At 30.8% G+C, this 24,860-nt stretch overlaps 5 protein-coding genes across 5 annotated transcripts; 4 read left to right on the forward strand and 1 right to left on the reverse strand.

Annotated features, from left to right (window-relative positions):
- The first annotated feature begins 20 nt into the window (after positions 1–20).
- On the forward strand, positions 21–6,234 carry LOC108770199 (vanin-like protein 1). Its single transcript, XM_018521649.1, has 8 exons — positions 21–151; positions 4,058–4,143; positions 4,263–4,397; positions 4,516–4,662; positions 4,768–4,928; positions 5,021–5,235; positions 5,316–5,420; positions 5,507–6,234. Exons 2-8 carry the CDS (start codon positions 4,081–4,083, stop codon positions 6,226–6,228), a joined length of 1,548 nt encoding a protein of 515 aa, XP_018377151.1. The 5' UTR covers positions 21–151; positions 4,058–4,080; the 3' UTR covers positions 6,229–6,234.
- An 806-nt stretch (positions 6,235–7,040) lies between these two features.
- LOC108770071 (cytochrome b-c1 complex subunit Rieske, mitochondrial) lies at positions 7,041–9,389 on the forward strand. The gene is made up of 4 exons (XM_018521366.1): positions 7,041–7,131; positions 7,699–7,836; positions 7,997–8,174; positions 9,038–9,389. Exons 1-4 carry the CDS (start codon positions 7,041–7,043, stop codon positions 9,327–9,329), a joined length of 699 nt encoding a protein of 232 aa, XP_018376868.1. The 3' UTR covers positions 9,330–9,389.
- A 963-nt stretch (positions 9,390–10,352) lies between these two features.
- LOC108770198 (vanin-like protein 2) lies at positions 10,353–13,834 on the forward strand. The gene is made up of 8 exons (XM_018521648.1): positions 10,353–10,432; positions 11,557–11,637; positions 11,778–11,912; positions 12,035–12,181; positions 12,278–12,438; positions 12,531–12,745; positions 12,848–12,952; positions 13,041–13,834. Exons 2-8 carry the CDS (start codon positions 11,578–11,580, stop codon positions 13,832–13,834), a joined length of 1,617 nt encoding a protein of 538 aa, XP_018377150.1. The 5' UTR covers positions 10,353–10,432; positions 11,557–11,577.
- Positions 13,835–15,631: 1,797 nt separating this feature from the next.
- On the forward strand, positions 15,632–16,883 carry MED11 (mediator complex subunit 11). Its single transcript, XM_018521414.1, has 3 exons — positions 15,632–16,018; positions 16,427–16,567; positions 16,637–16,883. Exons 1-3 carry the CDS (start codon positions 15,943–15,945, stop codon positions 16,756–16,758), a joined length of 339 nt encoding a protein of 112 aa, XP_018376916.1. The 5' UTR covers positions 15,632–15,942; the 3' UTR covers positions 16,759–16,883.
- Positions 16,884–17,258: 375 nt separating this feature from the next.
- RtGEF (Rho-type guanine nucleotide exchange factor) lies at positions 17,259–22,750 on the reverse strand. The gene is made up of 12 exons (XM_018521751.1): positions 22,339–22,750; positions 22,070–22,196; positions 21,738–21,915; positions 21,441–21,656; positions 20,871–21,069; positions 20,555–20,782; positions 20,397–20,475; positions 20,085–20,203; positions 18,154–18,334; positions 17,972–18,073; positions 17,800–17,884; positions 17,259–17,499 (listed from the first exon to the last, which is right to left on the reverse strand). Exons 1-12 carry the CDS (start codon positions 22,420–22,422, stop codon positions 17,346–17,348), a joined length of 1,752 nt encoding a protein of 583 aa, XP_018377253.1. The 5' UTR covers positions 22,423–22,750; the 3' UTR covers positions 17,259–17,345.
- Between the last annotated feature and the right edge of the window lie 2,110 nt (positions 22,751–24,860).

A 24,860-nucleotide genomic window follows, 5' to 3' on the forward strand; every position in this document is an offset into this window, starting at 1 on the left:
TTGTGGGAAAGGGAACCTGAAGTTTCTAACGACGTGTATGTGCACCAGTACGGCATTACGCCTCGCACATGATAAGCTCCCGTGGAGAAAACTTGTCGTGCTACAGACGCTACAGTGCTGTTTTATATTTATATAAGTAATTTTACTCCAGGTAATTATATTAATTTTTCTCAACGTATCTACTTTATAACATTAGGCGTTGCCTGTACTTGTTCTATCTAATCTACCTTGTAGTTTGTATTTAGAATATTGTAGCTTTTTCTTTCACAAACTTCATTGGCATGTTCTAGGAGTATAATATTAAGAAAGAAGGTTTTATGCAAATGTAAGCCCGGGAATGCTTTATTAAATTAGTGCTAACAAAATGTCGCCTGGGAAGGATACTATTATGCTATTATATGCTAACTACTTTTTAACTCTTTTCAGGCAATTATTTTCTAATTTAGTCATCATGATAAAATACATAAGCGTACGCTTTCAAATTCCAAGAAATGCTAAAAATAATATTTTAATAATTAGCGAAAAATTAGTACGCGCAGATAATTTTTTGCTAATTACTAAAAACTTATCGGTCTTCTTCTTTTCTCGAAATTATATACGTTAACGGTTCACGCAATGTTATTTTTATCGGATTTACTAACTTAAAAATTATAACAATTGCTAAGTGTAATTAATTCAACCGATACTTATTTGCAGAATTTCTAATTAGTTAATAAACAAACTATACGCAGTATAACAGTAGATTGGTAGTAAATTCGATCAAAAATTGCTAGCAAATTAGCATTATTTGTGTAAGCATTAAGCTCGTGTTTTGTCGATTGCGTTTGTTATCACAATTTGACAGTAAATTGGCGGCAAAAATAGAATAGAAGTCGAATACAGATTCTGTTCTATCTCTAACTCCAATTTTCATCAAACTGTGTAATATGCCAAAACTTGTTTTTCTGACATCAATCAACAATTTATTTTGTTGACAAACTTTGCTATACTTCTGCCAACATTCTGTCAAATTTTTTTACCAACAAAATTTATAGGGGACACTTTGTAGAATCTCGACTATGTAGTGTAGAACACTATGGAAATATTATTACTTCTAACATTATTATTTGATAAGTTAATCCTCGATTTAAGTTAATCAGCATTTAGCCGAACTTTTTATTCTTTCGAAAGTGTTTGAAATTTATTCTCGGTCATTTTGACATTTAAACTATCTTTTATTTTATATGAAATCTCACTTTTTCTTCTATTATTGCTTCTATTTTTCTATTCGATCGAATTTTTAAGATATATCGAAAAAACTGAAAATCATTGTATATATGCGCGAGAGAAATGGTTCCCTCTTAAAACTGTGTTGTAGCACTGAAAATTTCTAAATTTACTCCATGTAGCATGTTATATACAAAATATCATTAAAATCAAAATTTGCGGGAAACAAAGGTATTGGCAAGGTTGGCAAGGTTCTCCTGTTAGGGTTTCCCGGTTTTTGCAAATGCATAGCTCAGAGATTGCAGAGCAGTATGTACATATGTGTAGGTTGTTATGAGGGTAAAAGTTTGACGGATTTCAGTGATCGAGTAGGTCAGAGTGTTTGGGCAAAGCAACTATAATTTTAAGCAAATAAAATAAATGAATTAAAATAGTCAGAGTTTGGTCAAAATTAATAATATTTTGTAACTAAATTAAGTTAAAATTAAATATGGCTTATAAAATTAATGTAATTAAGGTAAAAGTTAAATAAACAAAAAACTAATTGAGTCAAAGTTACGTTATTGATTGAATTAACTTAAGTTAAATAAAAAAATTAATTTGGAAAAACATTTTTATTAAAGTAAAATATTCTATTTTCTAAAAATCAATTTACTTTAAATAATAAAACAATTATAATATAAATCAATAAATAAATTTAATATCTTATTTGTAAATTATACGAAATAATAAAGATATTTCTTGTACAATAAAATTCTAATTTTTAGTATTTTTGCATAAGTATTTTTATATTTTGATATATGTATATATTATGAGAGAAAAACAAAATGTAATATTTACAAATGTAAGTAAATTACTCTTTGTGCTGGGAATACCTGTACATTTTTTAAAAAATTATATGTAAATAAAGTATTTTTCATTCTTTATCACTTATTAGACGTAAAAGGATAGCATGGTAACAAAAGTACTGATAACGTTCTGTGAATATAGACCATCTGGAGACATGGTAGTGTCTCCTTTATGCAAACTAGCGAGTTGCGTCAAATCGAGATTATCGGATCTCAATGACAGCTATCCTGGTCGAGTTTTAAAGAAACCCGATCCATGGTCATCTTTGGGCACGATCCGACGAGCGCCCATCGAACAATGATCTTTTTCTAAACTAATCTCTAATATTTAAGATTTTATAAAAAATAATATTAACATTTAGAAAGATAAAAAAAACTTCAAACTAAAAATAAAAAAGTAAATAAATTAAAGTTTATAAGTAATTAAATCAAGAATTATCTTTTTAACTTTTTAACTAATTACTACCCAATCATGAAAATTTTTATATATTTTGCATCACTTTCTTGCTAACTTGTTAATTCTTTTAGAATGTTTAAGATATAATTTTTAGAAAAAATTTGATAAAAAACCATATACAGTGAGTACTGAACCAAATTCGTCACGCATGCGCAGGAAATCTGATTCACAAGCTGTATTCTGATTTTAATGCGTTCAACGCTTTTATGCTTATTTTACATTTAATGAACGACGAAAATGTGTCCCATTATTCATTACGAGTAAATCTATAACTCACACTTCGTATACTATAAATTTTTATTGCTAGCAATAAATAACACAAAGGCAGAATAATGATTATACGCGCTTAAAGCGTATAAGCGACCAAGTCGAACGCAGCCACAATCAGCTGGAACTGACTCATGCACTCATGGTCTCGTGCCTGTTTAGAATTTGTATATATACTCACATACAGAGCAGACATTCTTTTTATTCTTTGTTACAAACACTGATTTCTTTGCACTTAACCAAATTGGTATTACGTCGATTTAAAAAGTTGATAAGAAATACTTTGAAGTTTATGAAGTGAAAATATCCATAGTTCCATACACAAATAAACTAAAAGTTTAAAGTCAAATAACCTAAATAAATACGGTGTGAACATGACGTTCGCAATATTGTGTGAATATTTTAACATAAGAAATTTTTTTTGTATGTTGGAGTTTTCTGTTAGAACATTAATATCAATTTCCTAGCATAAAAGTGTAAATATAATAAAATTGATAAAAAGGTCAAACAAACAGCAATTAATTAAATCAAAAATTAAAACTAATTATTTATTAATAAGCAATGCATGGAACGTTTCGACTATACTAAGCCTTCTGTTGTTTACAACAGAAAATAAATTAAGAGTTTGGAAACAAATTGAATGTATAAAATTCTGAATAATTAAAAACGTTGCAAAGAGAGTCAATGTTAAACATTACATTCTTTATACATCATGTTGAAATCCATATTAAAACCAAAACTTTCTTTGAAAGGCGAGAAAGAATAAAGTCAAAGAGTCAAAATTCATGAAAAGTTATCTAAAGGTATGTATAATCCTGAACTTCACAATCAAAGGATGAAATGGAACCGTAATCTTCCAATGGAATATGTATCCAAGCAAAAACTTCGCGTACTTCACTTATAATGATCAATACTAAGTTGAAATATCTGTTAGGAACTCAAGTTTTTCATTGAAATGTTGTAAAGTACTCCACATTACAAACAAAAGTTACTTCTTTATGAAATAATACTAAGATATTCCTAAATTTGATGTAAAATATTATTTCTAATAAAATATATGTGTAAAATGAATATAAAGATAGAAATTGATTTTATAATATAAATTTGTTTTGCCTTTAAATTTAAAAAACTTACATCCGTATTTCTAAAGCTGTTAAAACTGTATAATTTTAATTCTTATACACGATTTATTTCCATATCATAATTTTTTATGTAAGTTATTTTTTATTTTTTATTACATAATTCTTTTTAATAAACTATATCTTTTTTCTTCTTACAGAAATATAATTGAGAGTATCAAATATGAATCAGGAATGGATTATTGTTTATCTACTACTAGTAACATGTGCACATCTATCGCATCAGGTAAACATACCAACTTTTATCTATTTAGCAATGATATACCTTTTTAACATGTTATATATTATTTGATCTGAAATATCAATGATAAGATTATTCTATAAATTCTATATATTTTATTACAGAAATCAACACCAGAGTCATCAACTTATACAGCAGCTGTAGTAGAGTATCCCCCAATATATTCAACGAACAGTAGTGAAACTTTGAGAATAAATTCTAACGCATATGTTGAACTTATTAAAAACGCTAGTCTGCATGTAAGTTTTAAAAAAAAAATAGTTTCAAACATTCTATGAATTATATCAACAAATCAGCATTCTTTCCAATATGTTTTATGTTACATAAATTATTTAAAACCTCTAAATATTTTTTTAGAATACTGATATAATCGTTTTTCCTGAAGATGGTTTGACTACAGTTCAAATGCCGGAAAGAGAAAAAATGGGAGAATGGACAACTATTATTCCTAGTGCCTCAGCTAATTATATACCTTGCAGTCAAAATACTATTGAAGTCAGCGAAGTACGTATATTTGGTGTACAGTACAGATTGTATACAAATTTTGTATCACGAGAAATGGATATAATATATTGAAATTATCTATATAAAAAAATTTTGAAACTACAGACATTGAAAAAAATATCATGTGCTGCAAGGGACAATAACATCTATGTAGTAATCAATATTGCTGAGAAAGCACCTTGCTATGATGTACCTTGCCCAAGAGATAAAGTGTTTTATTACAATAGCAATGTTGTATTTGATCGCACAGGAAGAATTATTGCCAGGTCAGAATATATCTAGTTCTTCATTATAATTACAGTTGCAATAAAACATCTCGCAGTTTTATAATGTACCTTATCTAATTATAATTAAACAGGTATCGTAAAACGAATCTTTTTAAAGAATACCAATTTAATGTGACAACAATACCAGAAGTAGTAACTTTTAATACTGATTTTGGAGTGAAATTTGGAACTTTTATATGCTTTGATATATTATTTCACGAACCTGCGTTAGAATTAACAAGAGATCATCAAGTTACTGATTTTGTATATCCTACAGCATGGTTTTCTGAAGCACCATTCTTAACAGGTAAACGAAATGTCTGAATCTTCTTCCCTTTTTTCGAGGTTTCATTGAAACATATACAATAATATTATTAATTATTCTAGCTGTGCAAACACAAATGGGATGGTCATTTGCTGAAAATGTAAATCTTTTGGCTTCGGGCTATAACAGACCCGGCTCTGGCAACGCTGGCAGTGGAATTTATTTAGGTATGTAAAATTACACTTTACAATTTAAACATTATTCACGGTTAAAATATTTTATTGTGCACATATAAAAACAATATTTCATGCAGGTCGTAAAGGAGTTGGAAAGGCAATAATGCCTGAAACTACGCATAAGGAACTATTGATACTTGAAATAAGCAAAATAAAAAAGGAAACTAAATATAATAACTATCATTCAATGGATTCTGCAACGAATCAAAAGAAAATTATACCGTTTCATCATGGGACAACTCAGCATATACTTTTAAAACGCGATTCTATTGAAGCCTTTCAAACAGTTTCTTTGAAAGGCAATGCTATAGAAACTGTCTGCCAAAATGGCTTCTGCTGCGACTTTAAAGTAGAAATTGCAAAAGTAGATCCAAATACAAAATACCGTTTAGTGACTTTTAACGGAGATCGGTTTTATGGTGATGTTAAAGCTGGTATACGTACATGCGGTATAGTTCAATGTTTGAACGACTCGGTTTCATCATGCGGTTCCGTAAAAGAATCAGAAACGTTATTCAGCAATATTGAGATCACGGCAACATTCCACAATTATAAAAACAATTTAATTATGCCGTCTACTTTAAATCCAGATTTACTTCCGCTTGAAGATTGGACATTTCTTGATCACGTTCACAACGATCATATACACGTTAACATGTTTTCAAATATAAAAACAAACAATTTAGTAACATTTGGAATATATTCGAGGAACTTTAATAAGAACAACGCAAATAGAACATTTTATACCGTTAATTATTTCGTAATATTATTAATAACGTTATTGTTATCAAAATTATAAATTATATATTTATACACGCAACACGTCTATATACTTTTATCTATTTTTAAATATATTTTGCATATATATTTTTATGCAACATACTTTCCAGAAATCATGTACTTTTTGTTTACATTTATTAAATAAATAATTCAATAATTCTTTGCTTCTACTTTTCAATATCAAGGAAAAGAAATTAGATCAAAAGTTAAATTTTAATTAGCACATTTTCTTGTAAATTTACAGATTGCGGCATCTGTAGAAATTGATGTACACAATTTTTTAAACATTGTGTATATAAATGCAAAATATATTTTTGATATAATCATATACAAATGTATTAGAATTTTGTTGTAGTAATATAAGAAATATTGTTGATTATAAAATTATTATTGTGATTATATTAAATTAATATATATGCATATAAGTATATTAATATATTAATATATACGATTATAATTATATATATATTAATAATATATTAATAATATATACATATATATACATAGTATATGTTATAATTTCGAAATTGTTTATATGTCATAAATTATATATTTATATGTCATAATATATATATTTATATCAATATATACTGTATAGGTCGTATTCATATATAACCGCCAATTGTCAGTACAGTATATTATACATAACGGGAACTATAATAGATTTTTAGTACTGGCAGTCAACTGGCAGTAATATACGAACATGGCCATAATTGCTTGTTTGACAATTGAAGTGAGAAAAAATAAAATTTCTACGAAACTTCAGACATTACTTGTCAAACATTCTACAGCGATATAATAATAAATATATTAAATAAGTTACTATTAAAAATGTTTTTTTCAAGGAAATACGTATTGAGTATTTTTATTGCGAATTACGATAAACACCTCTCATCCTTGTTACAGTTATACCAAGTTAACTGTAAGTATTTATGTGGAAAGTAAAATTTGTTACATAGTTTATCTTGGGAAAAATTTGAGATATACTGAAATGTAAATAATATTACTAAATTATATTCAAAAAAGCTTGATATTTCGATAAGAGATGCACAATAGCGTCCCTTTCACAGAATTTTTGACTTTCTATGTACACTCAAGGAAAGACAAATCATACCCATCAATTAATTGACCTTAATTAATCTATTATTTATGAATTATAATTTACATAGGCTACATTCCACTTAACGCTTACAACGCTCGTAGGATTATTTCATCCTTATCGTTTATCAAATGTTAAACAAGGATAAACGATGCTCGCGAGCGTTGCGAGCGTTAAATGGAACGCAGTCATAGTTGAAAATCAGTCACATACAGTAAATCAACAATTAATCATTTCACAATGATATTTACAAATCATGATAGAATGCTGATCAATAATAAAAGTAATCAATAAAGAATAACGTGATAATTAGTTTTAGCAGTCTTTCATGAATAATAATGTTTATAATTACTCTTTGTATATAATTACTTTCGTATTATTTTGAATCAGACTTTAAGAAATTGCGCAGATATTCCTATACTGATTTACCAAGACCCAATTTTGATGAATATCGACGAGAATCTTTGAAGGATCCCAAAACAAGAAACCTTGATGAACGAAGAGCGTTAAGAAGCATGTGCTCTTTTGGTAATATTTCTAAGAAATGTTATCATATCTTTCCTGTATCATCGATATTTTATAATATTTTATATCATCAAATATGTCTCTTCTATGAAAACAATAAATATTTCTGTAGAATCTTCAGTTAAGTCAGATATATGTATATAATTAAATACAATGTTTTCAGTTGCTTGTGTTGCTGGATTATATGGTTTTAAAGCTCACTTACTACATTATGTGTTGTTTTGTATGCCTTCACGAGATCTCTTGGCAGAGGCTCAATTGGAAGTGAAATTAAATGGTATACCGGAGGGAAAAGTGTTAGTCGTTAAGTGGCGTGGAAAACCTATTTTTATTTACCATCGGTAAGAAAATTAATTAAAAAAAATGTTAACAATTGGCTTTAAAACAATGAAAAAGCGGAGTAAGACAAATACACATCAAGCTACCGAGAAATGACCATCAATTAAATAACGTCAAAATTATCACATATATATGATATAACCCGTGTGAAGCTTGCCCCTCAATATTAAAAAAAACGAATATTTTTTTTTGCATTCGTTTGCTCATAGTTTGCTCACAAATGCTCCGTCAGAATTTTCGTTCGCTCACCCTTAGTTCAAAAGTTATATGAAATTTAAGCTTTGGGGGGCCACTTTCACCCTAGCCCCACAAAATTAAAAAATCGAATATTTGTTTTTTGCATTCGTTTGCTCGTCGTTTGCTCACAAATGCTCCGTCGGAATTTTCATTTGGTCACCCTTAGTTCAAAAGTTAAAGGAGCATTCGTGAGCAAACGAAAATGCAAAAAAATATTCAATTTTTTAATAATTTAAATTTCGTGTAACTTTTGAACTAAGGGTGAGCAAACGAAAATTCCGACGGAGCATTCGTGAGCAAACGATGAGCAAACGAATGCAAAAAAAATATTCGATTTTTTAATATTGGGGGGCCAGTTTCACACGGGTTATGATATAGTAATAGTAGGAAGACCGCCAATACTATTTCATACCACTTTGTTTTTAGAATTTAGACTATATCTCTTAAATAAGAGCTAAAAATAAAGCTTTAAAAATATAAACGCAAACTAAAAAGTGTCTTCTATTTTGCATGAAAAATAAACATATATATAGAAATAAGTTCTTTAAATAAAATTCTGTGAAAACAAATTTCTACCGATATTTGATAGATAATAAATATAGGATTATTGGCAGAACTAATATTGCAGGTCACAATCAATTATCGATCAGGAAAGAGCGGTGAGCCTATCAGAACTGCGCGATCCAGAAACGGACAATGACAGAGTTAAAAGATCGGAGTGGCTGGTTGTGCTGGGTATCTGTACACACTTGGGATGCGTACCGATTCCAAACGCCGGCATCATACCTGGCGGATTTTTCTGTCCTTGTCACGGCTCACACTTTGATGCAGCCGGCCGTATACGGAAGGGCCCAGCAATGACCAATCTAGAGATACCCGAATATTCATTCGTAGACGACAACAATATCATTATTGGGTGATGCGTTTCCGGATCGATACGTATCATCATGAATCCTCGTGAAAAATATAATTTATATACACGTCACAGTTTTTATCCTTCTGTTCAAATTTCGAGCAAATAATTATACGAATAAATGTATTATAATTTTGTACTTCCACAACGATATATTAAAATTAAAGCTTGGTTCTAAAATAATGTCATAAGCCGTCATAAATAATTTTTAAAAAAGAATATAACACCAAAAGACTTTTCTAGAATTACTTTTTTTTTCTTCATTCTACAGATGATCAAATCATTGTCGATCAATCAATCATTATATTGTCTTTACATTTTTTGTGAATCTGATCTTATCTTATCAAGAATTATGGTACTATTTGTATATAAAGCTGTCAAATAAAAATACGAACATAAAAACATTACGGCAGAAGATCTGTTATAAAAATTTCACGATTTTTAACTCGGAAAATATTTTATAGAAAATCGAATAATAATTTAAAAAATATAGTCTATCTATAATATTATTTATGCAATTAAACAAAATTTTATATCAGACAATGGCAGAGAAATGTATTCAATGTATTTTTTCGAACCATAACTAATTGATGACCTATAGAATTTGAAATAACATTGTGAAGAAACATTCCTATAATAAGACAACGTATTAAAAAAAACAAAATTCAATTAACAATTATAATTGAAACTGATTCGCCATCAAGACTATAAATTGCCACAAGTTGACGTGAAATTTGAGTATGATATTTAAAGTGGTTGAATTCTCTTATATGGTCAAGTCTCGCGAACTCCTACAAATTCAAGTACAAAAGAAAACGCGTTAACCTATGAACTTTTGGAGTTCGTGGATATGCAGAGCAGTATGCGCGAGAAAAACTAATTCCGATCTAATTGCTGCTGTTCGTTTGAAAACGCTTCGAGGAAAAAAACTGAGCCACCGGTCGCGCTGACGATCACAACAGGATCGTGGAAAGGGAACCTAAAATATGATTTTCTATAGGTAACTTGAAGTGCGAATGTGCACCAGTAGTACTACGCTACGTACATGACAAGCTCGCGCGAAGAGGAAACTTGTCTGCAGTTATACGTACATAAGTAATTTTATTCTAGGTAATTACATCAATTATTTTTTCAACAGATTTATACCATTATATCACATATTGCTTCAATTCGTTCTGTCTAATCTACTATACAGTTTGTGTATAATGTAGGATATTGTGGCTTTGCCCTTTTCTCTCGCAAATTTGATCAGTAGTGTTTTACAAGTACGCAATATTGGAAAAGAAGATTTTATTCAAATGTGAATACAGGAATGATTTATTAAATTTGTGTTAACAAAACGTCAATCGAATGTCATATTATTACGCTATTCTTATGTATTTTGACACTCTAAAACCGAATCGGATGTTCAAATTGCTTTATCACGTCATAACATTTCACAATATCGACGAAAAATAGCTCGATTTTTAAAATACGTGAGAATACCATTGTCTAATTTTCAGATTAAAAAACATATTTTTATATTGTCTAAGTTAATACATAAAAATTAAAATTATCGTGGCGTAACATTTTCCAAAATTTTTTCAAGTTTTACCAGAATACGTAAGTATGCGTCATTTCAAGTACCACGATATTAGAGGATTACGTTTCCAATAATTAGCGAAAAATTACACACAGATAACACTTTCCGATAAAATTTGCAAGACGAGCGTGAGTCATTTCTGATATATTTTTGCCTGCAGCAACATAAGTTTTATAAAGAAAACGGCGTTAAAGGCACCGGCAACAAGTTTTTTTCTAAATTTGGTTCATGTCACGTTAAAGTACAACTTTTAACTTTAAAATGCATTTTATTTTTATTCAAAATGTTTTTTTCCAGATATAGCATTTTTACTCAAAATGTTTTTTTCTAGAAATAGCAATTTAAAAATAGTTCTTTTCTTATATAATTCATAAAAAAAGCATTTTGTTCCATCTTAAATAATGCTTTATATTTTTGTACTTACATATAAATTCTTTTTTTGCCAAAATATAGGTTCAGAATAAATACAAAATTCCTTTGCCTTTAAATTAAAAAAAAACTTATGTGCATACTTCTGAAGCTATTAAAAATCTATAATTTCAATTTTTATATATGATCTGTTTTCAAATTATAATTTTTTTATGTAAATTATTCATTATTTCTTATTATATAATTATTTTTTAATTAACTATGTCCTTTTTTCTTTTTACAGACGTAATTGAGAATATAAAATATGAATCAGAAATGGATTATTGTTTATCTACTAGTAGTATGTGCACATCTATCGCATCAGGTAAACATAAGCAATTTTTATCTATTTAGCAGTGATATTTAGCAGTACATACATTTTTAGTATATTTAATTATACTGTTCGATCTCTCTCTAAAATATCTTCGGCAAACTATTCTATAAATTCTACATATTTTATTACAGACATCAACACCAAATGCAACAACTTATATAGCAGCTGTAGTAGAATATCCTGCAAAATATTCAACAAACAGCAACGAAACGTTGAAAATAAATTCTGATGCATATGTGGTATTTATTAAAGTAGCTAATCTTTATGTAAGTTTTCTTTAAAAGAAAATAATTTCAAACAATTCACAAATTATATCATCAAAGAATTAGTATATTTTTGACAACATGTTGTATGTTACAAAAATTACTTAGGACATCTAAATTTTTAGGGTGTTGATATAATCGTTTTTCCTGAAGCTGGTTTGACCACAGTGAATTTTCCGGAAAGAGAAAAACTGGAGGATTGGACAACTATTGTTCCTAATGCTTCATCTAATTATACACCTTGCTGTCAAGATACTTTTAAAGTTAGCGAAGTACGTATAACCGATATATAGTCCACACAATTTTTTATATAGCAAGAAACTAATGTAATATATTGAAATTATATAAGAAGAATTTTGAAAACACAGGCATTGAGAAAAATATCATGTGCTGCAAGGAGCAACAAAATCTATGTGGTAATCAATATCGCTGAGAAAGAACCTTGCTCTGACGAACCTTGCCCAACAGACAAAATGTTCTATTACAACACCAACGTTGTATTTGATCGCACAGGAAAAATTATTGCCAGGTTAGAACGTATCTAGTTCTTCGTTATAATTACAGTTGCAATAAGAAATCTCGAAGTTTTATAATATACCTTATCTAATTATAATTAAACAGATATCGTAAAACGAATCTTTCTAAAGAATACCAATTTAATGTGACAACAATACCAGAAGTAGTAACTTTTAATACTGATTTTGGAGTAAAATTTGGAACTTTTACATGTTTTGATATATATTTTCGTAAACCCGCGTTACAATTAACAAGGGATTATCAAGTTACTGATTTTGTATACCCTACAGCATGGTTTTCTGAAGTACCATTCCTAACAGGTAAACAAAATATGGCAGAATCTTTTCTCCTATCTCAAAATTTCATCAAAACATACATGTATATTTGTAACTAATTTGTACTAATATTATTGATTATTCTAGCTGTACAATTACAATCAGGATGGTCGTTTGCTGAAAATGTAAATCTTTTAGCCTCAGGCTATAACAGACCTAGTTTTGGCAATGCTGGCAGTGGAATTTACTTAGGTATGTAAAATTACATGTTTTATATTTTGAATACTTTTCACAATTAAAATATTTCATTGTGCAAATATATATACAATATTTCATGCAGGTCGTAAAGGAATTGGAAAGGCAATAATGCCTACAATTACGCGAGAGGAAATATTGATATTTGAAGTACCCAAAATAAATATAGAAACTCAATACAATGAAGATCTTTACGATCCTTTAAAGGATCAAAGTAAAAAAATTTTACTATCTCATCAGAAGGAACACGATGAATCACGCAAGAAATGGGAAATTAATACAATGATAGTCAATGATAAAATAGTTTTGTTACATGATGATATTAATACCTTTGAAACGTTTCCTTTGGAAGAAAATATCACAAAAAATATCTGTCATAATAACTTCTGCTGCGACTTTAGAATAGAAATTGCGAAAATAGACCCAAGTATAAAATATCATTTAATGGTTTTTAACGGTCATCGTTCTATTCCGAGTAATCACGTTAATGATAATGTTGCCGTAAGTTCATGCAGTATAATTCAGTGCTCAAACAATTCGATATCATCATGCGGTTCCGTGCAAAAATCAGAAACAGTATTCAACACTATTTATATCACGGCAAAGTTCGACAATCCTAAAACCAGTTTAATTATGCCATCTACATTAAATTCAAATTTACTTCCGCTAAATAATGAAGATTGGAAGTTTACTACAGTTGATTTTTTCACTGAAAACGATCGACTACATGTTACTATATCCTTAAGTAACCCTACAGATAATTTAGTAACGTTTGGAATATATTCGAGGCCTTTTACAAACAGTGCAAATAGGACATCCTTTCATATCATTAATTATCTCATAATGTTATTAGTGACTTTGTTATTATCAAGAAACTGAACAATCAGTTCAACTTACTTAGAAAAAAATAGAGGTGTGCGAATAGTTTGAATATGAATCATACTGGTTTCAAATTCGAACTATTTGCACACCTCTATTTTTTTCTCTTCCAGTAATAGTATTTGTAATACTGTATAGCTATTCTGGATATAAATAATTACATATGTAAAAACGTGAATTAATGCCCGTTAATATAGATTAACTTTAATCTCTCAACTTATTTTTCATTGTTTTCTAATAAATATTGAGAAAAAATAACAGACATTAGCTTATTTTTATATTGTCAAGATAATATATCATTCTGAGTATGATAATCAAAAAGTGCCATGCCATCGTTTATTAATAAAATATTAATGTAAACAATGATTTGTAAAAATTAAAGTTTATATATAAGCTGGCAATAAAAAATTTTATATTGGACAAGATTTATATAAATATTCCGACTATACTCATACACTTATAATACTTTCCAGCAAAAGACAGTGTAATACAGTGATCACTTCTTTGTTTAATATTGGCAATCGGAATGTACACTTGTTACACTTGTTACACTGGATGTGATTCATTTAACACTGCGAATACTTCATTGATCAGAAGAAAGAACTTTACGAATTAACAAATCAAAGAATGCTTCAAAACATTTGCAGCGTGAAGTGGATCGTATCCACTGTCATCTGTCATCTTATTGAAAAGCACCCTTAAAACGCAAGTTTTTATTTTCTAGTATGCTCCAAAATAAAATATTAGTACATCGAATTAATTATTTATTAGATATATAGTTTGCTCACATTAATGCGTGTATATGTAAATATAATAAATCACGAATATAAATTCTATCAATATATTTACTTACTTATAAATCCTCCACCGGCGATGTGAATTAATTTCCGACCATAGTCTGTAACCTGAGGCATTGAAGTCCAGTGACTCCAGTGTCCATACATACTTACTGTATATACATAACATGAAACAAAATTCAAAACTGTAATTATTACTCAATTATCTATCGAATATATCCTGATATCCATAGTTAGATACTTATGCAGTTCAACGTTCGTAGAGTTTACGCGCGTCCACTCCGCCATGTTGCTTTCTTTTGTTTGGAGAGAAGAACTTGATTTCGACGCGCATGCGTAGAGAACCCGAAACCCTCTAGTGTCCTCTAGCGCCAGCTTCCAACAATATCAAGTATGTCATCTTCTGGTACTTCGTGTGCCTGTTAAAATTGAAGTGATTGAGAGTAAGAAACTAATAATACGGTAATTTCATGATTTATTAGTTTCATAAACATGTACATATATATATTTGGAACTTAATAATACTCGATTTTTATTTAAAACTGTGATTTTAATATTATCGTCCGAGTTTGATTATCAATACAGTGATAACTGCAGAGAAAAATTGTAATTTTTCAGCAATATATAAGATATTATAGCATTAAAAATATGCATACTTATTTATACAGCATTGATATAATAAAAAATCACGAATTTAATAATGTATTATTGAAATATTTATGTTAATAATCATAAATTTTTATTAATTGTCGGTAACGTCATCGTTCTTCAATTATTCCCGAGTCACGAAAATTTTCCCAGGGCCAACAGCTGTTCTACAATGCTTCTTGTTTCCTGTTTCTTGTTGTTTGTCTCTTGTCTTTTTGATCAAGAAGGCAAGAAACAAACAGCAAGAAACAGAAAACAAAAAGCACATTGTAGAACAGTAGCCATTAATAGTATCTCGTCGGTATCGCAGATGACGCAGGTAGTCATCAGTTTAGGCTGGTTTAGGGTTTAGGCCGTTTAGATTGCTCAGTTAGGTTCAACCACACAGCCAGGTCTGATTTGATCTGATTGAGTCTAATGTTTATAAATCAAACAAGTTGTGCTTAGATGATTATTCTTATTTCGTTCTAATCAACCCAAGATCCTGCATTTTGATTTGTTTATCGTTATTCGATATCATTCGCTGTTCAACATTTTTCAATATTGTCTTACTGTGATCAAAACAAATTGGGCTAACATATGAATAAAATTCACTGTAGGAGATAGGAGTGTTACGTGAATTTCTTGAATTAAAGATAACTGCAGTTATAAATAAGAATCACAATGACGCCTCCGATGGAAAGGATCCAGATTTTGGAGACTATCGAGAAAGACATTGTAGTGTGTTTACAAAGCGCAGGTAATTGTCAAATATTTTTATGATCTACTTAAAGAGCTTTCCAGAGAATGCAAGAAACACGATACAAGAATCATTCTGCATTTGTTTCTCACTGAACATAAGATAATATGTCTCCTATTAGAGAGTTCCCATAGTGGGTGCTTTTCATTTGGTGATACAAATCGACCCAAGTATTGTTCTATCTTTGTTACTTACTGGAATGTTAAGAAAGGTAGAATGATGTTTGTATCGACTTGTGTTATTAAATGGAAAGTCTAGTATGAATGCCTGGTATATTGAAATAATGTACTTGCACCAAACATGTGAAACAAAGCTGAATACATAAAGATGTGAATACTAGAAGCAAGGATATTTGATACACAAGATATATGTACTTTTATGTTTAAGATGTGCTTTTGTGTTATACAGGACAAGCTTGTATGGAACTGAGCAAGGAAAAATCAAGCTTGAAGCAGGCAGAGTCGCAAACGCATCAATTCTTGAAAACTCTAGGACAATTGGAATCAAAATTAAGTGAACAGATTAATTATCTCACGCAAGTTTCTACTGGTGTGTACATTTGTTTAACAATATCATTACCATATCCCTTTGTACGTTTTTAATCAATGTTTCTCACAGGCCAACCACACGAAGGTTCCGGATATGCAAGTCAAAAAGTACTGCAAATGGCTTGGCACAGATTGGAGCACGCGCGAAGTAGAGTTAACGAATTGGAACGTATAAAGAACAAGCTACGATAAGTACACAATATTCCTCAATTCAAAATATATATTGTAAAGACGAGTAATATTACATTAATGTTGCTTGTGACAACCCATCTAACAAGTTATAATAAAATTACATACTTTTGTCAATTAGAACTTTTCTTACCATCCTGTTTACATTACAATAGTCATCGTAAATAAAAATAAATTTGTAATAACCACTTTTATTATAAACTGCATATAGATTATTTTATTACCAATGGCTGCGCTCATCAAAAAAGTAATTTAATAAACATTTTGTACTGATTAAATTATATTTTTAGATTTTAGAAAAATAGTTCTATCTTAATTATTTAAAACTTGTATAATCAGCCCAAAGTACTTAAAGCTGCTTTTATGCTGAACGCAACAAATGTGAATCTTTTATAATACGATACAATTTTTTAAATATATTTTTATTGCGAGTGTACAACATGCTAAAAAAATACATAAATAATTTCTTTACATGTATTTATCTTATATTTATCACATATAGATTAAAATTTGCACGTATGAAATGAGCATCGTAAAAAATTTGTTTTTGAACACTTCTTTCTTGTGATTCTTTGATGTTATCGATATCCTTATGCGTCTATAACTCCCATGCTACGTTTTACTGTAGCAGCTAATGAGAGTCGCGATCTTCTCTCCTCGTCTAATTGTTTTGTTAGTAGCGACATTTGCGATTGTAAGTCAGTCATTTGATTCTTTAAGGTTTTAACTGTTTCCGATAATGTCCTGTGTATAAAAAGTACATTAATATATGTATACACTAATAATATACAATAATATCATATTAACAATTTTTGATACAACATATATATTATGTAATTTTTAACTTACAGCATAATAATTAAAAAAAGAATTTTAAAAAACTATTTCTTCTTTATTTTTTAATTAATTTGACCAGTAACATAATGATGAATTTTTGGTACAAATTTTTTATTTTTACAAAAATTGTTAAATTTAAATATATTTGTTTCAAAGAGAGAAAAATGTATCTTTTTCAAAATATTTTTCATAGTATTTTATACTCACCTGTCATTACAATATTCCCAATTGCCTCTGTTATGTGTTAATGATATCCTGTCCCGTGATTTTTGTGATTCATAATCTAGCATTGCTAAAAAATTAGCATAATAATTTCATCATAATATAAAAAATACTTTGAAAAATTTTAACAGTTCTCAATTGACTTGTAGAAACTTACAATTAGACTCTCCAGAATGTACAGTAAATCTAGCATTGACAGAAAGACAATAACTTTCTATTACTTTCAATATAATCGCATCTTCTTCAAATTGTCGCTCATCTGTAATATAGAATGTGCAATAGAAAATAAATTAAAAACTTCACATGTATGTTTGATATTTAATACTAAAGCAATCTTACTGCATGATCGTGGTGAGCGTGATGTATCTGTAGTAGTATCTAATTTTCCAAAATTCTTAAGAGAATATAGGGGAGGAGCAGGTCTTAGTGATGCAATACTCCAAGGTGTCTTAATCCCTGGAGATGTACAATGCTCCATCGCCGGTCGTTGGTGCTTTCCGTTCGGCTGATTGCTCGTCTGCTATAATATGTATGCATCATTTTGTAATATTTCGATAACATCGCATAATTACGATTGTTTCTATCATATACATGCACAGACTAAAAATTTCTCTGTTCGAACGTTATTTATATTATAATTTATACATTTATATATTTTTTTTATTGTTCTGCAGAGTCTATTTTTAGTATAAAAAATTTTTTTAATGTAAAGATACAAGCTAGAAAAGAGAAATACTATGATTATAATTATTGAAGTGCACGACCTATTTGAAGACTAAAGCTGTATATTCAAGCTAACTAGAATCTTTTGCGAAGTGAATGATGACGGGATAAAAAATAAAGGCATACGCAGAAAAATTGGTGATGTTTCTCGAGAGACTATTCTATAAAGTATAATGTATTGTGTTAGTAAAGCGACAGCTTACTTCACACAACATGGCTGTGAAATAAGAGCATACGATTTTTGGTAAAAAATGATAATTAGTAAAAACACCAGCATGGTTAAAAAAACTGAAATGATCAAAGGAACAGCCATGCCATGGAAGCTTGCCTTGTTCTGAGCATCCAACTATCGGGATAGATTTCTTGAGCCACCAATGAGCATATAATCCAGATGAATATACTTGATTTGTTGGCTCGTCATATTCCTCTATAATTGGCTGTATTGGACGAACTACGCGTCTCCCGATTTTTTTAATTACGCACTGATGCGCATATGGTATCGGTTGCGTATACCTTTTTCCTTGTACATTTCCATAATTTATCAGAGGATGAACTAATACAGTCTCTTGAATTTTCTTCCCACTATTATCGTTAGCATCGTTACCGACATCATTAGATCTCACAAGAGTTGGACATTCATCAATATTTTTAGACGAAGCCACCGAGTGAGCACTATCTCGAGGCGTAGAGCCAAATGGCGAAGTGCAAATACATTGATGTTCAAACTTATTCTCATCATTATCGCTTTCGCTATGAGATGTTCTTACAGGATCTGTATATTTAGTATGACTAGACGTATATGACTTGTAACAGGAATTAATTTCAGATGAACGTAAGTGATAACTCTCGGCCATTCCCGAATCTGAAGACCGTAAGCTAATATTTACACACGTTTCTCCAAATTCTTTCCCGATGCTATCGCAGTTATCATTCTGGTTGGAATATTGAACTGGGACATCTAAGTTTTTTGGATAAAACTCTTCGATAGTTCTCAAATATTTATAATCTACAATCTGATCTCTATCATGCGAAATTTCCAAATGTTCCCGACAAAATTTATTACGTGTTTGAAGATTTGATGTATACGACTTGCTTGACGCGAGTGGAACATTTGGCAGGACGTGACTCATTATAGCACTAGCAGGTAAACTCTTACTAGTCTCAAAGGTACATCGATTGTCGCAATCAACACTCGGTGCGAAATTCGTGAGTGAAGAAGTGCTCGCTAATCCGACAGTACTAAGATCAGTATTATCTAACACATATCTAACGTCCAGTATTAACGAAGATTTACGCAATATTCGTGACTCCTCCTTCACATTACTTTCATCGAGTGTATCTGATATCTCGGATCCTTCGCTAGTGTGAGTAGGAAAAATAGTATAGGTCACATTACACTTTCTCATTTTCACGTTAGTTAAATCTGGCCTCAAGATATACTGAATATATAATAATTTCTTCATCAATTCAGGATATATAACTTTTCTCCTCACGAGCTTCGCAAAGTATCTCGAGAGTCGAGCATATGGAGGATGATGACAACTCACACGAGGCGTGGTTGGTGATTTCAAGAGGTTAGTGCACTGTTCCTGAATTAAGAGATCGATCCAACGCTGTCTTTCTTCCCTTGTAGCGCACAGTACGACAATACTTTCAATCATTGGTCCTTAAAGCACACATATCGCATTTCATTATTATATAATTATTGTAAGAAATAATTATTGCTATCTTGTGAACTTGGAAACAAAGAATTGATATATTTCCTTATTCCTACGTTACCAAAATAACATTTCTTATTTATTTTGTGAAGTAGAATCTATCTCTCATGATATACTTGAATAAAACATTGATGGCCATACCAGTGATCTCTAGAGCATTTCTTATATCGTCTGTATCTTCAATTCCAGTTACATTAATGCCAGTTAATGGAAGTTTTCCCTACAAATAATCACAACATGAATTAAAATCTTTATATATTGTATTTAAAGCAATGTGACAAAGATATTTCCAAATCTACCTCGTAAATAAAGGAACTCATCCTGGGACTGGTGCTAAGTACCAACAGTGTGGTAGGAAATAAAACAAAATATCTATCTCTACGATCTACGCCAGTTGCTAGAGTAACAGATCCGACGTGAATAATCTCGCCTAATGAATTTAATTCTTCACCTTCCCAACCTTTGATTCCACTAGTTAATATTTGGAGTGCTAATTCACGCTGCTTACGTATGGAAGCGCAATGATCCTACAAATAAAATGGATCAAGTAAATTTAAATTTAACATTAATACCATTTTTTGTTCACATAATGAAGATGTAGATGAATTATCATACCGCGATTTCTCTATACACTGTTATACTACGTTGAGTATCTCCTCTGTCGGGATGATTTTTTTCAGTGTATCTTTCTAATTCTTGAAGCATAGCAGAGTACTTATCTAGTCTTCGAAACGGTTTGCTAAGACCAGTAGTTAATACTAATATACCAGGTGATATTGCTCCACTGCGTTCCATAAATTCATTTAATTCATCTCTAAAATAATAATATATGATTAATATATTTTCAATCGATTATTATCTTTCGGAAATCACACTACTGTTTTAATAATCCGCATTATTTTCCAGTAGGATTCCATATTGAATCACTGTGCTAAAACAGTCATTTGTCAAACAAAAAATTCAAATTTGCTTCCTAAAATTGTCATTCTGCATATATGATATCAGGAATTTTTAATGAAAAAATAATGGTAACAGTAAAGTAAAATATGAACTTAATCGCAAAATAACCAGAGACAAAGCGTAATATTGCATCATCTCTTGAACAGCAAAAATTTTCACATAAAGATCAAGACTCGGTTTGTAGCACATTCGAATAAAAAAGATATAGTTTTGAAAAATACCTACCTATATCTATCTAATATGCAAACAGCTTGTGGATGATTGTTACAATATGTAGTATGAATAGACTTTAGCCTCGGCGCAATAGTTAGAAAAAGATTTCCTACTCTTGCAGAGAGTCCTTGCAAAACAGTTCCTTCCAAATTTGCTAATAAACATTGATGAGTCTCCAATACCTCGTGAATGTTACCAAGTAGCTGCTTATACTCGTCTTTCTTCAGTCTATATATAATTCCAGATTTTTATCATACAATATACGTAACACATTTTTTTTCTTCCATCTTATTAAACAACATGACTTACATAGTTGATGTTTCAAGAGGTTGTAGAAAATTATTCACTAGTCCTTGCAGTTCAGCTACATTCACTCTTTCAGAATCGACAATATCCTTTAATACTATATCACGATTAAGTTTTTGATGCGCAGGTGACTCTTGCGGACTCCTTTCTGGAGACGTCTTAATCGACGCATGATTACTATCTGTATGTATATAACATAAAAAATATATACAATTATTTTCGACCTTAAAGTATATTAAAATATATACAGAATGTTAAAAGAACAAATTGTAAATGGATCAAATTGTATACTATTTCAGCTATTAAAATTTAAACACATTCAAAGAGTATCATACCTGGAGCTCTATACTCCTTGACATAATTCGAAGGAAACCAACCGGTCTTATCATTCAACGTGCCCTCCCACCAGCCTTCATCGTCCACCTGAGTTATCGTTATTACATCTCCTTTCTTGAAACACAACTAGAAAAAACAAAAACACACTGCGTACAGAGACACATACAAATACATTTTTAGCAACTGTGACAATACTGCTCCATATAGAAATGCGATATTTAGAACAATCTTCGAGAGAGGGGAAAAGAAGGAGAAGAATTCCACGTACTTCATCGTTATTCTTCCCTTTGAAGGAGAAAAGCGCCGTGACGAATTTTGGAGCATCGGGCTTCGACATAACTCTCGTATTCATTAACCATGAGACGTGATAAAATATCGAGGGACTAATTCCGAGGTGACATCTTCAAGCATTGTTCTTTCACGAACAACACTCAGCCTTCAAAGCCTACGTAAGTCCCTCGTGCGAAGATGTGTCCCTCGACGAACCGTAGCTCCTATTTTTAAAGAAGTCCACTGCGTCAGAAGTTCGAAAAACCGACCTGGACAGACGACAGACCTGGACAGACCCTCGTCACATGTTTCAGCAACACACTCTAGCGCTTGTCACGAAAAAACTCGTCGAGCTGCGAGCACCCATCATGCACAAATGTGGTAGTATCCGATCATACGGTACGGTAATGACATACACACGTGCGCAGAGCGTACGCGCACATGCGCGTATGCCAAAACTTGATAGACTCGTGTCTATAAATAAACACAACCACTGTGTCACGTGACCGTAATTACGAACACATCCGCGGGGTGATACATCGCCACGGCCGTGAGGATATTTTTTCACCGCATTCAGCTCACTGCTTCGAGAAGATGCGAATGTATTATAATACTTATATACGAGCGCAAAGGAATCATTGGGAAAATGCTATGCCCACGGCGTTTATAGTACGTCAAGATTTAAATATTTCGTGTGTATGATTTATTTTGTGATATGTCGATTTAAATTTCCCGCCATTTATTAAATTCCCTGATTATTACACGCTTACATACATAATATTATGATATTAAGATTATTTTAATGTCTTAAGATGCTAATATGACTTTGTGATTGACTTATAATATCTTAAGACAGACTTAAATATGTATAAGAATCAACCATGAATACCGATTTATGACACTCATATCGAATGTAATTCCTCTGAGAAAATTCTTTGGAGAAACTGTTATAAATATCATACATATATAAATAAATTTCACGCGTCATACAACGAATTCGTACAGAAAGCAAATACAGTATTCTGTTCTAGATATGAAATCATAGGCCTGTTCTTTTTAGCTGCACTTCTCGAATGGTTCATCTTTTCTCTTTTCCTCTCCAACGTGGAGAGAAACGAAAGAAAGATGAACCGTGCAAGAACTTTAGCTAAAACAAACAGACCTCGTACAAACACCTGATTGTGAGATGGCACGTGGAACTGCACTACTCCGAGTTTTCCTTCCTCTGACAGTATGAACTAATCAATCAATCTCTGAATGAAAAGATGCAGCGAAACTTGTAGCGAGGAAAGCTTTATTCGGGTATAATTTCGTACCTGAACCAGACAACATTTTTGCTTGCATTATATTCTCTAAACCTTTTAGAATAAAAGTTCTGAAAAGTAAAATCTCATTCTTAGGCCCGTTTTCATAATATATGGTTACCTAAAGATTAAAAGTTACCGACAGATTCATCAATGAAATTCATTCATGAATTTCTTGATTACCTTTAATCTTTAGGTAACCATATATTGTAAAATCGGGCCTTAAAGATTGAAAATTGAGCCACTTTTTTTTCAAGATTAGCTTAGATTGATATTCTATGTTCTAAAAAATTTAAAGAGTAAACTTGGTTTTATTCTTTTTTCTTTGGTGGTGTCACCTAATCCTCTTAACGAGTCTGCTTTTATTTTTATTTTTAATAATCAATAGTTGAATATACGTGTATGTATAGATAGATGAATAAGGGTAGATACAATCCTTGCAAAATCCATGCAAAATCGAGAATCATGATTGTCATCTCTCCAGTTTCCTTTTCGGGTCGGATGTGTATTTCGTCTCGCTTCGAGTGTTGCGTTACTTCATCAATCATGTTTTTGAAAAGCGTTTCCGGCTTTAACTGTGCAAGTGTATTATATTATTTACAGTCCCTTCCCAGGTAGCAAGCTACGTCATTTTGACGTCGTTTTGACGTCAAATGACGTCATTTTGACGTCAGCTTGCTACCAGGGTTCATTCGTCTGGACGCGCGTCTGTTCGGCACGGATTGTCATAGTCGTAGGCCCAGTGTCTGAGGGGCGCTTTCCATTTTTGTCTCGATTGCGAATTAACGAGATATAATGAACCATAATCACCGAAACCATATGCCATTATTACACTTGCAGGTTTAATGAGATAACATATGTCGATGTTGATGATGTATGTCATTTGTGTGTTAGATGAGCCATCAACATCGACATATGTTATCTCATTAAACCTGCAAATGTAATGATGGCATATGATTTCGGTGAATATGGTTCATTATATCTCTTTAATTCGCAATCAAGACAAAGATGGAAAGCGCCCCTCAGATACTGGGCGCCTGTGACTACGACACCTTTCCGTGCCGCACAGATGGAATTTGATCAAGAAATCGGATGTACGAGAAATTATTACGAATATACACTGATGATGATCCAAAACTGAGGATCGAAACATTTATAATGAAGACATTTTTGTAAACTTTTAATAAAATAATTTCGCACATATATGTATAACTGG

Source organism: Trachymyrmex cornetzi, unplaced genomic scaffold (genome assembly GCF_001594075.2).
Source record: "Trachymyrmex cornetzi isolate Tcor2-1 unplaced genomic scaffold, Tcor1.1 scaffold99, whole genome shotgun sequence".
NCBI classification, from domain to species: Eukaryota; Metazoa; Arthropoda; class Insecta; order Hymenoptera; family Formicidae; genus Trachymyrmex; species Trachymyrmex cornetzi.